The sequence below is a fragment of the Rutilus rutilus genome (genome assembly GCF_951802725.1).
Source record: "Rutilus rutilus genome assembly, chromosome: 21".
NCBI lineage: Eukaryota > Metazoa > Chordata > Actinopteri > Cypriniformes > Leuciscidae > Rutilus > Rutilus rutilus.
Genome location: NC_140226.1, coordinates 13,875,764 through 13,890,654, shown reverse-complemented (window position 1 = coordinate 13,890,654; position 14,891 = coordinate 13,875,764). Strand labels below are relative to the sequence as shown.

The 14,891-nt window shown below is 39.7% G+C and overlaps 1 protein-coding gene across 21 annotated transcripts in view; it reads left to right on the top strand.

Annotated features, from left to right (window-relative positions):
- Nucleotides 1-14,891, top strand: part of ppp1r13ba (protein phosphatase 1, regulatory subunit 13Ba) — a 42,174-nt gene that overhangs the window by 25,869 nt on the left and 1,414 nt on the right. For 14 of the 21 annotated variants that reach the window (XM_084392755.1, XM_084392741.1, XM_084392753.1 and 11 more), the window contains 12 exons: nucleotides 6,281-6,382; nucleotides 8,032-8,206; nucleotides 9,112-9,308; nucleotides 9,860-10,000; nucleotides 10,325-10,517; nucleotides 11,206-11,337; nucleotides 12,341-12,450; nucleotides 12,546-12,978; nucleotides 13,089-13,834; nucleotides 14,120-14,257; nucleotides 14,373-14,506; nucleotides 14,637-14,803. In XM_084392755.1, the coding sequence (XP_084248881.1) occupies nucleotides 6,281-6,382; nucleotides 8,032-8,206; nucleotides 9,112-9,308; nucleotides 9,860-10,000; nucleotides 10,325-10,517; nucleotides 11,206-11,337; nucleotides 12,341-12,450; nucleotides 12,546-12,978; nucleotides 13,089-13,834; nucleotides 14,120-14,257; nucleotides 14,373-14,506; nucleotides 14,637-14,803 (2,668 nt within the window). Of the gene's footprint in view, nucleotides 1-2,211; nucleotides 2,735-6,280; nucleotides 6,383-8,031; nucleotides 8,207-9,111; nucleotides 9,309-9,859; nucleotides 10,001-10,324; nucleotides 10,518-11,205; nucleotides 11,338-12,340; nucleotides 12,451-12,545; nucleotides 12,979-13,088; nucleotides 13,835-14,119; nucleotides 14,258-14,372; nucleotides 14,507-14,636; nucleotides 14,804-14,891 lie in introns of those variants that run through there. The other 7 variants (XM_084392743.1, XM_084392748.1, XM_084392740.1 and 4 more) reach the window with 3 other exon arrangements.

The window sequence follows — 14,891 nt, the reverse complement described above, 5'->3', positions numbered from 1 at the left end:
AGGGAGCTAAATGACTGGCTCAGCATTATTATAGCACTTATCGACTGTGCCCATTTCTGTCCATGATACTTCATCCTACTGGCACAAAAACTGTCTTGTTAAATTGCTCATCGCTGTTGGAATACTAATATGGATTAGCCACATTGCCCACATCATCACATCTTGCCAAAAGACATGCATTTTAAAATTGTGCATTTTAACCCATTGTTGCTTTCTTATTGAGATATTACAGCATTATTTTAATGGCAAAATATAAAATATGCACCTTTATGATATGCATGACATTATATTGGATGTAGGGCCTATGGTATTTTTTGAAGTAAAAGTAGTATACCTCTTTTGAGGAGTAAAATGTAGCATGGTGTCAATGTAGGCTACTATGGCACTTTATGTAAGTTAAATTTACGTGTTTTCTTGTTATCCATTTCATCAGCGTCCTCTTGTGCACTGTAATGCATGGCGTGTTTTAAAGCACCTGCATGCTGTAAAGTTGTGCCGCAAAGCTGCAAACATTATTGTCAGATTCTCTGGAGAGTCACGCATCTGGGAGTGAGTGAGTGCGGGGCAGCTGTGGCGCAGCACGGGCAGTCTGATAGCGGCGCTCCCGGGAGAGGAGGGGTCTCTCTCTGTGTGTGTGTGTGTGTGCGTGTGTGTGTGTGTGCGTGTGCGTGCGTGCGCTGACTGATGTCCGATTCGCGAACGAATAATTTTTTTTGAACCGCCTGACTCGGATCATTTGAACCGAATCGCATTGCTCTGGTAAATTACCTCTAAAATAAATTATTGGCGGTAGAAAGCTGAAGTAGGCCTAGATGCCATGTTGAAATCATAAACTTAAATACAATGTATTTTTTCAAGTTGCAGCGATTAGTTCAGAATTTAATTGAATCATTTAAGCAAAACGATTCGCTGAAGTTAATCAGAATTCTTCTCCTTGTTTTTGCTTTTTTGAACATGAACAACATCAGTTAATTTTTATTTTATTTTTAACAGTGACATGTTTTGGTTTTTACCTCTTACCCCAACTTAATCATCACCCCATACACCGCCAGCATAATGCGGTATCTCTTAGTTTAAGTCTAGCCAATCTGCTATGATCTGTTAAAATGAACATCCGTTGGTGGGTCAAGACCATTTTTAAGAGTTGCATGGAGACAATGTCTTACACTGAAAAAAACAATAAGTAAAATTTACTTAATTTTTCTTTGGCAAGTTTTTGCACAAATATCTTTTAAGTAAATTTCACACGCATATTTTTAAGTAAATTTCACATATGGAATTAAGTAAACTCTACTTAACTAAGTTAAGTGAATGTAACAAAGAAAATAAGTCATATTAACTTGGCTAGTAAAAGGTTGAGTAATATCTATTTAGTTGAAGTTTCCTTTGCAATATATTTCACTCAAACAATATAACACTGAATTAAACCACACTGTTAAAGTATATGCTTTACTTAGAAATATCTAAGTAATTAATACAATAGATATTGTGTGAGACACCGTGTCTACATATCAGAAGTTTTGCCATGTGAACGCAGACACCATACTTTTTCATGTAAATTATAATTTTTTTTTCTGTAGCATTTACTTGACCACAAAATCATTTTATCAGTGTATTTCCAAAAGTAAGTGTTTGAATAGTTTAAGTTTGTTTCAAATAATTAAATGAGACCACATGTTCTCCCTCATAAAGGTTATCTAAGAACCATATTCCTTTATTAGCCCACTGTATTCAACAGAAAGGCCTCTTATCTATTCGTAATTTAGTGTTGTGCCAAATTGAGGCTCTAGTTGTTAGTCATGGGGTTTGTTTTGAATGTTGGTGATATAATTTAAATTCAATTTAAAAATACAAAACAAGTAACCATAGAAAAAACATAGGCCTATACAATATATAGCCTACTGTGTATATATATATATATATTGTTATAACAATGACATTATTAAAATAAGGTGATATTAAATAGACATCTATCAAGACAATATGAAGAAAAAAAAAACTAATATGTGATGGTCTTTGATTATATTGATCAAGCAGTAGGCTAGTTTGTTTCTCAGCTGTAAACGTGATGTTTAGAATCGTTTAAATGAATCGCTTAGACCGGGTTTGTGAATTTGTTCAACCGATTCTTTGAAAAGATCCGACTCAAAAGAACGATTCATTCAGGAATCAGACATCACTACTGCAGTCTACTCCGGGCAGGAGAAACACGCACACACATTAAGAGCAAGAGAAGTGCTTGCACGTCAAAATTGAGCCTGAGGGGGGGGGGGAAAACTTACGCAGTCTCCATCATCACAGATTCACGTTAACATTTTACAAAGGTCACGCCTTTCTTTCCAACATATTAGTGTTTAATGTACTGTAATTGCTCATCAGAGTCACGAGACTAACTATGTATAGTAAGCAAAAACACCCAAAGTCAGTCGCGCGGAGTGGGGATGACAGCCTGACTCATCGCTAATGTGCTGGATGACTTCACTCCTGCTTTTTGGAGAGAGGATTGCGGCTGTGTTAGTGTGACTCTGGGGTCTCATAACGAGCACAACACCGCATAGTCTACTACAGCTGCACTGCATCCGTCCACACAGTGCCGATGCTTTTCTCGGAAACGCGCACCTGACTGCTAGAAATGGAGTGGAACCACGTCGAGACTGTGCAGGAATTCACTGCTGAAGGACAATGCAGCAAAATTAAGGTCCGATCATGCAGAATAACCTGGGACTCTCACCAGGTAATTTCCGCGCCCCCCTTTTTTAAGTGTATTCTTAAGCTTTGGTCTGTGTAGCGTTGATGTGGGAAGCACAGAACCGGTTTACTCAAATTTTCAGACTGTTAGTTTGTTGGAAGAAGGATTGACCAGTTGTGACAACTGTCAAAGTGTTGGATAATACTTTGTTGTAGTTCTATGAGCTGATAGATCGATCTCAGTATGTAAAGGGAAGGGATGCTCTCACCTTCTTACCTGACGTAGGCTAATAATTGGGTATTATTTGACATGACATTTCAGACAGTGAGTGGCGAAATGCTGTAGTTCATCTACCAATTACTTTAAACGGCATTTTTCTAATATGTATAATTATTATAAGTGCATTTTTTGTGAATTCATATTAGTGGAGTGATTAAATTAAATGATTTCTGTAAGCTTCAAAAAGGTAAAAATTGCACTAAAAAACAAAACAAAAAACATAGCCTACTCTTGGTCCTATATATATATATATAAACTACTAAAATCTTGATGTTGGAAAAAAAGTTAATGTAGAGTACTATAGTGCCACAGAAATGTAGAGGTAAAACTAATATGGAAAATAATATTTTAGGATTTCTCCTATTACCTTATATCAGGCAAAATATTTGAATATTGAATGCCATCGTTTTGCAATTGCAGCCATTTTGTAATATTTGTAATATCAAAGCTCATTATCACTATTTGTTGAAAAATCTGAACTTTTCCTTATAGCTACCATACTGGGGAAATGCTTCATATAATAATTTATGGTTTATAATTTGCATGGTTTTATATATCGGCAATGCACCAACATTGAATGTATATTTAGATAAAATATACTATAATGTATATTTAGATAAAATATGTATTCTGAATAAATTTTCGTTGACAATAAATTCATATTACCTGCCACAAAGAAATTTGTATTTGACATGACAAAATATGTTGCAAAATAAATCAATCTTTCTATCATTAACTTTTTACGATCTGAAACTTATTAAATCACATGTTATTTGTCAACTATCCATTTACCGGTTTGCCAGAATTCTCTCTCTGTAGTAATTGTGATGAACTAAGTGTGATCAATTGAAGCTTTTGGTACACACTGTCGTTTTCAGGAGTTGCCATGTCAGACCTCTAAAAGAGCATTTGTGAGAATGGTTCTTGTGACAGGAGGAACTAAAAGTACTCTAATTATGGCTCATTTGTCAGGCGAGATATGAATAGCCGTGGCTGCGGGCAGGCGATGACCTAATGGACTATGTCATATGTGAAAAAGGGTGAAAAGGAGAGGTAAAGAGAGAATAGATAATATTGTTGTAGATAAATGTAATTTCATATGCTTTAGTCACAAAAATCACTAATTTTGCTGTAAGGTATTTTAAAATATTCCTCATGCTTCAGTTTATGCAGGGTGGGTTGATAATGTAATAGGTGAGTGTGTTTAATACTTTGTGAGTGATCTCATCCTAAAAAGAGGTCCTGTTCCATCAGAAGCACCAGGTGCTCACCAACACCAGAACGGCCCCAGGGGTGACCTCATTTTCTGTGGTTACCACATTTCAGGCAAAATCCTTTCAAAGAGGGAAACATCCAAGATTCCAAAAACGTCACTCCCTGAAATAATGTCGATTTTTCCATGAAAGAATGTTTCCCTGAGTGTTTAAATGGCAGAGAAAGCCTTTGGGGTTTTTTTATGGTAAATGATTTGTAATGTTGCCTGACTCTTTGCTAAGTGTTTCCCAGTATGTCCTTATAGGCTACATTTAATCAAGTTATTAATCACATGGTATTTACAGCTCAAGGTGATTGGCTTCAACTTGACTGCAGTACTGAGCGCCAATTTGCCAAAATGGCTAATTTCAAATCAGCTGCATTATTCAGTCAGTCAACGGCCATTGAGTTGAATGTGAATATTAACAGATAGCTTTTAGTGCAGTTGACTATCAGAGTTCAGTATTTCTGCTTTATCTGACAGCACAGAGACCTCTAAGAGGGTATTTAGTGCCATTTCATGCCAGCCCTAATTTGATCATAGATTTGCCACATTGACTTTTCTGAAAAAAATCTCAGCGATGCCTCAGTGAGATCATTTAGATAAATGTACCCACACAGATGAGGTTTTCGCAATACTGTTCTGACTCACTGGGCTCTGTCAGATGTTTTAGTCATTATAAGTATAACATGTGTGCAGTGAGCCAGTTATGGGAATTGAGAGAAGCCAATGACTCAATTATTTTGAACGTGTGCAATACTGATATGTCAGACAGAAAGGAATATTTCGGAATATTTGAATAAATAGGCTCTTGTTAATTGTTCTTTTGAGTGTCCCTGTATACATTGTGTTTTGAGTGTGCCTATATTGTTAAGTATGAGCGAATGAATGTTATGGTGTGTATATAGGTGAGTTTACACAATTACAGGACATGGCATAACTGTAAGCATCCTGTTCAGTCTCTCTAGACATTTCCTCGTGATTCTATGGTGATTTATATTTTTGTTTGGTTGTACCTGTTGAGTTGTTGTTGTTGTTTACTGCTTTTTACTGTTGTTTACTATATTTATTTTGCTCAATGCCACACAGCTGTCTAACCCTGCTGAAATCTCAGCTTGTCTGAGATGCTTTACACGACAACGATGTACTAAAAACTTTTTTTTTTTTTTTGCATACAGACAACAAAGTTGACAAAACTATCCCTATTCACACGGATCCAGAAAATGAGTAAAAACGCTGTATTATGCATGCCAGGCCAGTAGTTGGCGATGTCACTTTGTAAAGAATCACTATGCGCCTACACTTCTGATACTTAATACACATACGCATAACGTCACCGTTTCACAAATTTGCGTTTTGTAGGTTACACGATACATACATTTTCGAAAACTTGCACTTTGAAATCCGGTTTCGTAAGTTTGCATTTTCAGGCCGCCAAAATGCTGTCGTCTTTAAAAAGGACGACTAAAGTGCATTTTTTTTGTTTTTAGTTGAAAACAGTGTTGTGTAAACGGCCCCTAGGTCAGACATACAGAACAGCACCAGTATAACCAGTATAAAATTAATCTAAAAATAAATATAATGAAATTCTTCTTGTAACCCTTTGATTGAATTTATTTTAGATATTGCCTGTCTAGTTGACAATGAATACAAAATACGTAAGAAAAGATTGTATTTGATTTGAACTATATATAACCAATATAATAATTAAGCAGACAATATTTGGCCTATTTAGATATTATTTTCTGTTTTCTAATATTTTTGAGGAAATCAAAGTAAATATTGGTTTATATTTTTACCTAATTTCACCTCATTTGTCACCATTAATTTGTATTACATATATTGTGAGATGAATGTCAGCATTGGGTAATATACAGTCTGTTGACTACTAATTTGATTCTAAAGACGGCTGATCATTTTTATTTTATTGGAAAGATTTCATAAAAAAAAACAAAATGTAGTTTTTGTTTTGTTTGAACAAGTGAAGTTCAGCCTGTTTGTTTGCAAAACTGATTTCACGTTACTTTGTGTGTGTGTGTGTGTGTGTGTGTGTGTAGGTGGGGAATCCACGTGTGGAGTTAACACTGTCAGAGCTGCAGGAGATGGCAATGCGACAGCAGCAGCAGATCGAAACACAGCAGCAGATGCTGATAGCTAAGGTAGGATCCACCATATGAAGCCTCTTATCTCTTTATTTATTCATACGTCTACAATCTTTTTCCTCTTTTTATGTCTGGATTGTTAAATTGAAAAGAAATGGCCTGTCCTATGCCAAAGTCCAGTTTTACTTAGGATAAGATAGGCATCTTTTATTTTAGAGTCATTTTCAGATCTGCTAATGGCGCTCTGTTGGTCTGCTGACTTCTGCTTATTAAAACGAAGACCCCTGTGGTTCGCCATAAGCAGGTGTACACACATGCATAAGGGGCATATGTGAACACATGGTCATATCATCTGGGGAGTGCATGAACTGTCATGTTTGATTAATTGTATTAGCCTGGTTCCATACGGCCATGTCTGGAATTTTCTAAAAGCCTGAATGATTTGCATTTTAATTGTGCATATAGTGCACTTGAGCCTGACGTCATTCGGTTAATTCGGCTCTTTTGATATTGTGTTTTGAGAACTGTTTGTCTCTGTGATGGAGATATTGCCTTGAGGTCAGCGTGTGATGGTTGAATATCACACTTGGGTTAGCACTGGAGGGAATATGCCTGTTGCATAGTTATTTTCCTTAAACAACAACAGGAAAGAGACTCCATTCACATAGGAAATGAGATCAGCATGGAACCGCAGCTGTCAGGAAGAGGGTGGACGTTAAGACCACTAGAGATTGAGTGTGGATGCCATGTACGTGTGCTCGTGAAGGTGTAGTCAGTTCCCGGGAAAAAAAAACGACCAGAATGCTTGGGGCGCAGACAAGAGGGCTTAGCTATGATCTGTATATGGGACTGTGTATTTCATGAAAAAGTATCAAGAAGCCATCAAGTTAACTCACCTGTTGTAAGGTAAACAAATGCATGTCTGTTTAAAACTTTTAAGGTAGAGGTGGTTGTTGAATTGCTCATTTATTTATTGCATTTTTATTGGTTTTATATTGCTAATACAAATTATTTGTGAATAGATAATGCAGATTTGAGGCAATTTTCATCATGTCAGACAACTTTAAACATTGTATAGAGATAAAAAAAAAAAAGTGCATTAATATTTCAAACAAACATGTTGTATGTAACTAAAGGTATTGGCCCTGTGGTTAAAAACACGCTTTGTTTGTTTGTCCGTTCATTTAACACTGGATTGTGTCGAGTCAACACTCTGGGACTGTTAGGCCTGGCTTTGTATTTGTATTTCTGAAGCAGACCTGAAAGTGCTTGTCAGCACGAATGCCTGTGCTTCCCTCCACTTTCTATTTCAGTCTCATTCATCATACATTCACTTTTTGGGTGTGTTATGTTGTAATATCCCACAGTTGGAGTAATTACAGTATGATTCTCTTGCATTTTTTTATAAGGTACATGTAATAGCTTCTCTGCTAACACAAACTCTGAATTGGCACTTAAATTAAGTTGATGTTCTTTTATTTCCTGTCTCTTTTCTCTCTCTATTTTACCATCTTACCTGGTCCTTCCTTATTGTATCCATCCCATTCTCTCGCAGCTCTCCACTGTGCGTAGTGAGGTGTGAGAAAGGGCTTTTGTTGATCTGTTACGTGTCTGTATTAATGATATGTGGAGCATGCCCCCCCCCCATTTTGAAATTGACCGTTACCCTCTCCTGTCCTTCCGTTTCCTCTCCTCTCCGTGTTTAGGAGCAACGATTGCGGTATCTGAAGCAACAGGACCCACGTCAGGGCCAGTCCGTGTCTGAGAGTGAGAAGCTCCAGAGGTTGAGGGAAAGGGTGGACAGTCAAGAAGCCAAACTCAAGAAGGTCCGTGCCATGAGGGGCCAAGTGGACTACAGCAAACTCATCAATGGCAACCTGTGTATGTACAGCCATGTTAACAGACTTGAAAACAGATACATAACAACATAGATTGCTCACTTTATAAACTGATTTTACTTATATATGTTCTCTGAAACATTAAAATGCTGTATGATGACCGACTATAATATTGAGTACAATATCTGTTTGTTATAGCCCAGGACTGTGTTTTTATGGTGATGTGGCACAGTGGTTAAAGTCAATGTGAAATCTAAATTTACACGCTATGTTTACCACAGGCTTTATTTTACTTATGAATTGAAAAACCCCATAGGAAAATCTCCAGGAAACCGCTAGCCAATTAGACTTCTGGGTTTTGACGTCATCCCTGCACCACTCTATTGTGCCCTTGAGCAAGGCACTTAACCTCAGATTCCTCCTGGGTGATTGTCCCTGTAATACGTTCATATTGCCATTCTAAGGCAACTGTGCACAAAAAAAGTCTCTCTAAAGAAATCAAACTGCTAGGTCTGAAACTTACGCTTATTACTATTGTTAGAGCACACAGTGGAATTTCATCCCTTGCTCCAGTTGCTTTTGCCGTCCACTCCCTCTCTGTTCCTGGCAGTGGATCAGTCAATAACAGCATTTCTGAACTTTGAAACAGGGAGTTCTATTTGGGGTGTGGAAGAGCCTGGGGAAGATTTCACCCCCTCATGACATTCATGAGATAAAAACCAAGATCACAATACCATTCCTCTCTATTGAGAATTTGTCTTATGGCATGTGGACTTGGGGAGTGGACAACTGCACTGGACCTCACTCCCACACTTGCTCGAACACACCCACACTTAAAAAATCCACAGACACGAACTTATAGTATATGAAGCGTATCAACAATCGTGCATCCATTTGCACACTACGGTAGTGTATTTATAATTGGAATGCTTTGTGTGTGTCTTTCAGCTGCAGAAATTGAGCATGTTAGCAGCCTGTTCCAGGAAAAGCAGGCAGAGCTGCAGTCGGCCATGGTCAAGGTGGACCAGCTCACGCAGCAGCTAGACGATCTGCGACGGGGGCGTCTCAATGGACTGCAGCCTCTGGGGGGACCAGTGACCAGCAATGCTGCACTGGAACTCCGCAAACTCTACCAGGAACTGCAGGTAGGCTACATGATGTAGGCATTGTACTGTACAGAGTCTACAGTATAGAACTTTTTTTTTGCTAACTTTGATTGAATACACAAAGAAAGAGAGAAAGACTGAGACCATGTGTTGGTGGTTGTGATGCTGTTTGTTGTTTTTGTTCAAGTGCAGCAACTCATGACAACTCGAATGACCATCGGCACCAAACTAGCCACTAAGTCAAACTGTTTATCTTAAATATATTGGACTCACTTGGGAAAAGTAATAGGAAATAGACTTTCTTTTAATCTGTTAATGCAGTTTGATCATCAAAAACTATTTTATTCCCCAGTGATTTTTTAAAATATATTTTAATGCGCTTTCCTGTTTTGCCACACTTGTTTATTCTTTCCTAAATCTTCTCTGAAGTGTTTTGTGGTACAGTTTGTGCCCCAGAGTGATATTGCATAAAATATTCAGATTATAGTGTGTGACATTTGATGAGATGGGGAAAATATTCAGATGCAGTAACATAATCATCAGTTCTGTATGCGTGTGTATGACGCATGTATGATTGTATTAACATTTAGATCCGGAACAAGCTAAATCAGGAACAGAACAGCAAGCTACAGCAACACAAGGATATGCTTAACAAGCGTAACATGGAGGTGACCATGATGGACAAGCGTATTGGGGACCTCAGAGAGCGTCTCTACAAGAAAAAAGCAGAGGCAAGTGATAAAGAACCAGCCTGCAACTGCAGAGCCACATGCAGATTAGTACACCAGATCTGTAATATTACATTGAGCTGCATTGTAAATCATTACTTAATGGTTTTTAAAGAGACCCTGGAATTAGTTAAACCCAGCATTTTAAGCTCAAAGGATTTTGAAGCAAAGTGTTTGACCTCTCATATGCATACAAATTGCATTAAATTTTGTTTGTTGATATAAACGCTGCATATTTTTAGGTGTAAACACTAGTACTGTATTGACTAGCCGTTTCTTGCAAACTTGTCTCAATGGGGTTTGATTAACCATTCTTCTTCTCTACAGCTTGGCCGAATGAGTGGTCCTCCTTCCCCTCAGCCCACCCCAGGCAGTTCTGGGCGGGTGGCAGCAGTCTGTCCCTACATCCAGATACCGGTACCCGGGCGACAGGAAGGAGGCTACACTTTACCTCCTGATCCCCTGAAGCCACAGTCTCTCGCCACTTCTGCTACAGTCAACCATGCTCGTTCCAAGTCAGGTCAGTCTTTCCTTTTATAACTTGACAGAATTTTTTTAACCATAAACTGCTACAGGAATTCTGGAGATTTGTCCAGGGATTAATGCATCATTGAGAAAAGTATCGGTGCTCTTACACAGAAATGTCCAAATAAAAGCTCCCTGTGGTAAACCGATGAGCATCATATGGGTATACATGGATCATGACCCCAATCAGCAAGATAGTACTACATAAATGATGATAGATATATCATCTCATTATGCTTGCCTCTTGAAGGCTGTGTGTATCAATCACTCAACAGCAGAACTCTGCTCACCGGCTTTCCTTGTGAAAATGAATCTTCTTTCTCACCACTACTGTAAAATCATTCATTCAGCTCAGTTAAGATTTCTTTCTATGCTTCACTTATTTTCCTGACATGTCACAGTAGCAAGTCTTTATCATTCTTGGCATCATAGTGCTAACAATACAGTTGGATGAAGAATTGCAGTATCTCTTACCATCTAAAAGGGGAGCTCATATGCACCAAGTTTCGAAATGTATCTTTATTCAGATGTTCTCATCAATGTCATACTAAAACATCTTTATGTTTGTTTTTTCCAGCCTTTATCGCTAACATGCTTTTTCATTTTCTCATGTCTGTCACCTTTTATCTCCTCCCCTATTCGTTTGTCATGCTTGTGTGTCACATTTGGGGGCGGCGGGACAGAGGAAGAGAGGGTGAGGATGCCTGCAGGCCCATGGAAGGTCTCAGACTTAGACATCATAGTGGACCCTCTGGTGCAATCCTCAGAGCCTAGAGATGGGCCAGAGGCCCCCACAGACTCCGACTGTACTTCTAGTGAGTTTTTTGGGCATGATATCAAGAAGAAATCTTTGATCAGAGTGCATAAAACAGGATTGCACTTCTACTTACAAGACAGATATTTGCCTTTATAAGACATTTAAAAACCATGTTTGATTTTATGTTCTAGATAAATAATATATAAAGACACGGTGAATTGATTTGATTATAAATTATTCACACACACTGACATAATAAATATACAAAAAAACACTAGCTTGCACTTAGTTTGTCAGTACCCATGAGGCAAGTCCTTTGCATAATGTGTTACCTCGTGGGTACTGACAAACAAAGTTCATAAAATGGCAATGTAATCCCCAACCTTTATTGATCTTAAAAAGCACACTTAAAAGTACACTTACTGTTCCATATCCCAGTAGTCACTAAAGTTAGATCCACATGACTCCTAAAACCCTGAACTGAACTAATGGAAAAAAAGTAGCTATTATGTAACAACTTTATTTTTGTAAGTAGTCATGAAGATGTCAGGCTGGCCTTAAGAATACATAACAAAGGATTGTATTCAACCTTTAGCATATTTAATTCCAGGAAGAATTTGACCTATTTCGAGAAAAGAAATCCTCATATGTGATAGAGTTTAGTCATTTGCTTCACTGCATTTCTCCTTTGTGGGACTTGGCAGTCGACTGCCAGTGAGTTTGATGGCGTATCTGTCAGACGGATGGGATAAACATGCGTCATCGCCCGTGGCTTTGACAAGCAGAGCAGTGGACTTGGACACATAGGCTTAGTAATCCATTTAACCCAAAGAGAGCTGGATCTGTGCAGAGGACAGGACAGAAATATACCCCACTCAAGCCACTGATTAGAAGTGTCCTGATGTCACAGGGGTCAGAGATGTGAGTGTAGTCCCATTTGAGACTCATCTCCTGCTTTAATGACCTGATGGTCAGTCTGTGTCATAATGAGGCTGACTGGAGAAAGAGCATACACGTCTTTGTCTGTTTCAGTCTAACTCATACTGCTGTGCTCCCTACAGCCAATGATGCAATCTGGCCATCCTTCAGCAATAATAGGGTTCCTCTAAAACCTCCAGACTGGAAGGACACAAGTCAAGATCATAGCAGCAAGATGGGTACCTCAGACAAGGTGAGATTAAACAGTCCTCCGTAGAACTTAAGCACAAGTTCTACTGAAAGACATCTTTTGAGTCTTGCTTAACTCATGTTTTTTTTTTTTACTAGGAAGCCCCTAAGCTGTTAGGGACAGTAACAGCATTGTCTAAGCAGCCTCCACCCATCTATGGAACCTATCCCAGTGCAGGCCATCACTCCACAGTCTGTGCCACCAGCTCTTTGCCCCGCTCTACTCCTGGCAACTTAGGCTGGCAGAGAACACCCCCGGCCTCTGGTTCCTCATCACAGCAGATCCAACAGCGGATAACAGTGCCTCCCAGTCCTACACCTCAGTCTGGATCAGCCCTCTTCCCTCAGGGTGAGAGGACAGAACCTCCTCTTGCTGTGGCGGTGCGTCCCTTTATTCCAGACAGAGGGTCCCGGCCCCAGTCTCCAAGGAAGGGTCCTGCCACTATGAACTCCAGCTCAATATACAATATGTACCTGCAGCAGCCTACAGCCAAAAGTTACTCCAGCAGCAGCAGAGCTGCTGTTAAAGCAGGTAAGAAGCAGTTGCATTGGTTCCACATACAGGTATGGAAATTAGCTTTCCATATTATAATTATGCATGTTCCCTTCTATTCAATATGCTTTCTTTTCATTTGCTTCCAGTATACGGAAAACCAGTTCTACCAGGCTCCACCTCTCCCTCTCCAGTTCCACTCTACCAGCAGTCCTTCACAGATGAGGTCGACAGAGAGGCCCAAGAGAGCACTCCCTTACCTCCACCCAATGTGGAGAACATCCCTCGCCCTCTCAGCCCTACCAAACTGACCCCTGTGGCCCACTCCCCTCTCCGTTACCAAAGTGATATTGACCTGGAGGTGCTGAGACGGAAATTATCCAATGCTCCCCGACCTTTGAAGAAGCGAAGCTCCATCACAGAACCAGAAGGACCCAGTGGGCCTAACATCCAGAAACTCTTATATCAGCGCTTCAACACCCTTGCAGGGGGCATTGAGAATGGAGTGGGTGGTACACCTTTCTACCAGCCTGACAGTCCTTTGAACTACATGGCCACAGCCCTGGGTGATGTGGACACTGCCAATGGGAACCTGATGGAGTCAAGCATGTTAGCTGAGCCTTCAGCAGAGCTGCCAATCTCAATCCCTCCTCCCACCTCTTCTGTGTCACCTACAGCTGATGACAATGAGAACCAGCTGACACATCTATGTAGTGACTCAGGGGGTGCCCAGGCGGATGGTGCCTCAGACCCTTCTCATAAGGACAACCATGAGGACAATCATAACAACAACCACACAAATGTGGACACACAATCTAGTCCAGTACCAGAAGTCCATTCCCCTGCAGAGCAGGACACCACAGCACAGTCAGGCACTCCTCCTGGTGCATCTATGGTGAGTTGGCTTTAACTTGTTGGTTAGGGTCATGTCTAGATGTAGCCCTCATTCTGCAGAAAGTTTTTTTGAGACTCACTAGCAACATCCATACAAAGAGTCCTGCAGCAATCCTTTAACCCTAACCGTGGTAGCAGAATGAGTTTATCAGACTGTTGGCTATATCAATTTGCATAACTCTGATATATATTCATTTTGTTTGTTTTTTTCTTCAAAAGATGTGGCTCAAAAGACAAGATGTTAGTTTTTGAAATATGAAAACTAATAGATTTTTTCACACTGCAGGTCAAGCGCACCAACTTGAAGAAGCCTGACTCTGAGAGGACAGGTCATGGCTTGAGGGTCAAGTTCAATCCTCTTGCATTGCTTTTGGATGCATCTTTGGAGGGCGAGTTTGATTTGGTGCAAAGGATTATCTACGAGGTACTATTCAGTTGCCATACGCCCCTTACACCTATGTTGTATGCTTGAACTAGTCTCAGTAGTAGCTTGTCAACTGTTTCCTTCTCAAATTGTGTTTGTTTTACTACATCCTCAGGTGAACAATCCTAGCACTCCAAATGATGAGGGTATTACCCCTCTCCATAATGCGGTATGTGCAGGTCACCACCATATTGTAAAATTCCTGCTGGACTTTGGGGTCAATGTCAATGCAGCAGATAGTGATGGATGGTGAGGACTATCACTTTTGTCTGATATTGGAATATTGAACATCTGTTGTCATTTCATATTGTACAGATATGAAATTCTCACTCATAAAGTGATGTTAGCAGTTGCTAACGCTATCTCACTTTGTGATCAGGACGCCCCTGCACTGTGCAGCTTCATGCAACAATGTTCATCTTTGCAAGTTGCTGGTGGAGTCTGGAGCTGCCATTTTTGCCACTACTATCAGCGATGTGGAGACGGCAGCAGACAAGTGCGAAGAGATGGAGGAGGGTTATGTCCAATGCTCGCAGTTTCTATATGGTAATATCAGACACATTTTCTGGTGTTGTTATTTTTACTATTAAGTGAGTTTCTAGAGTAGGGGCTGTACATGATTTTGAAAGCAAAT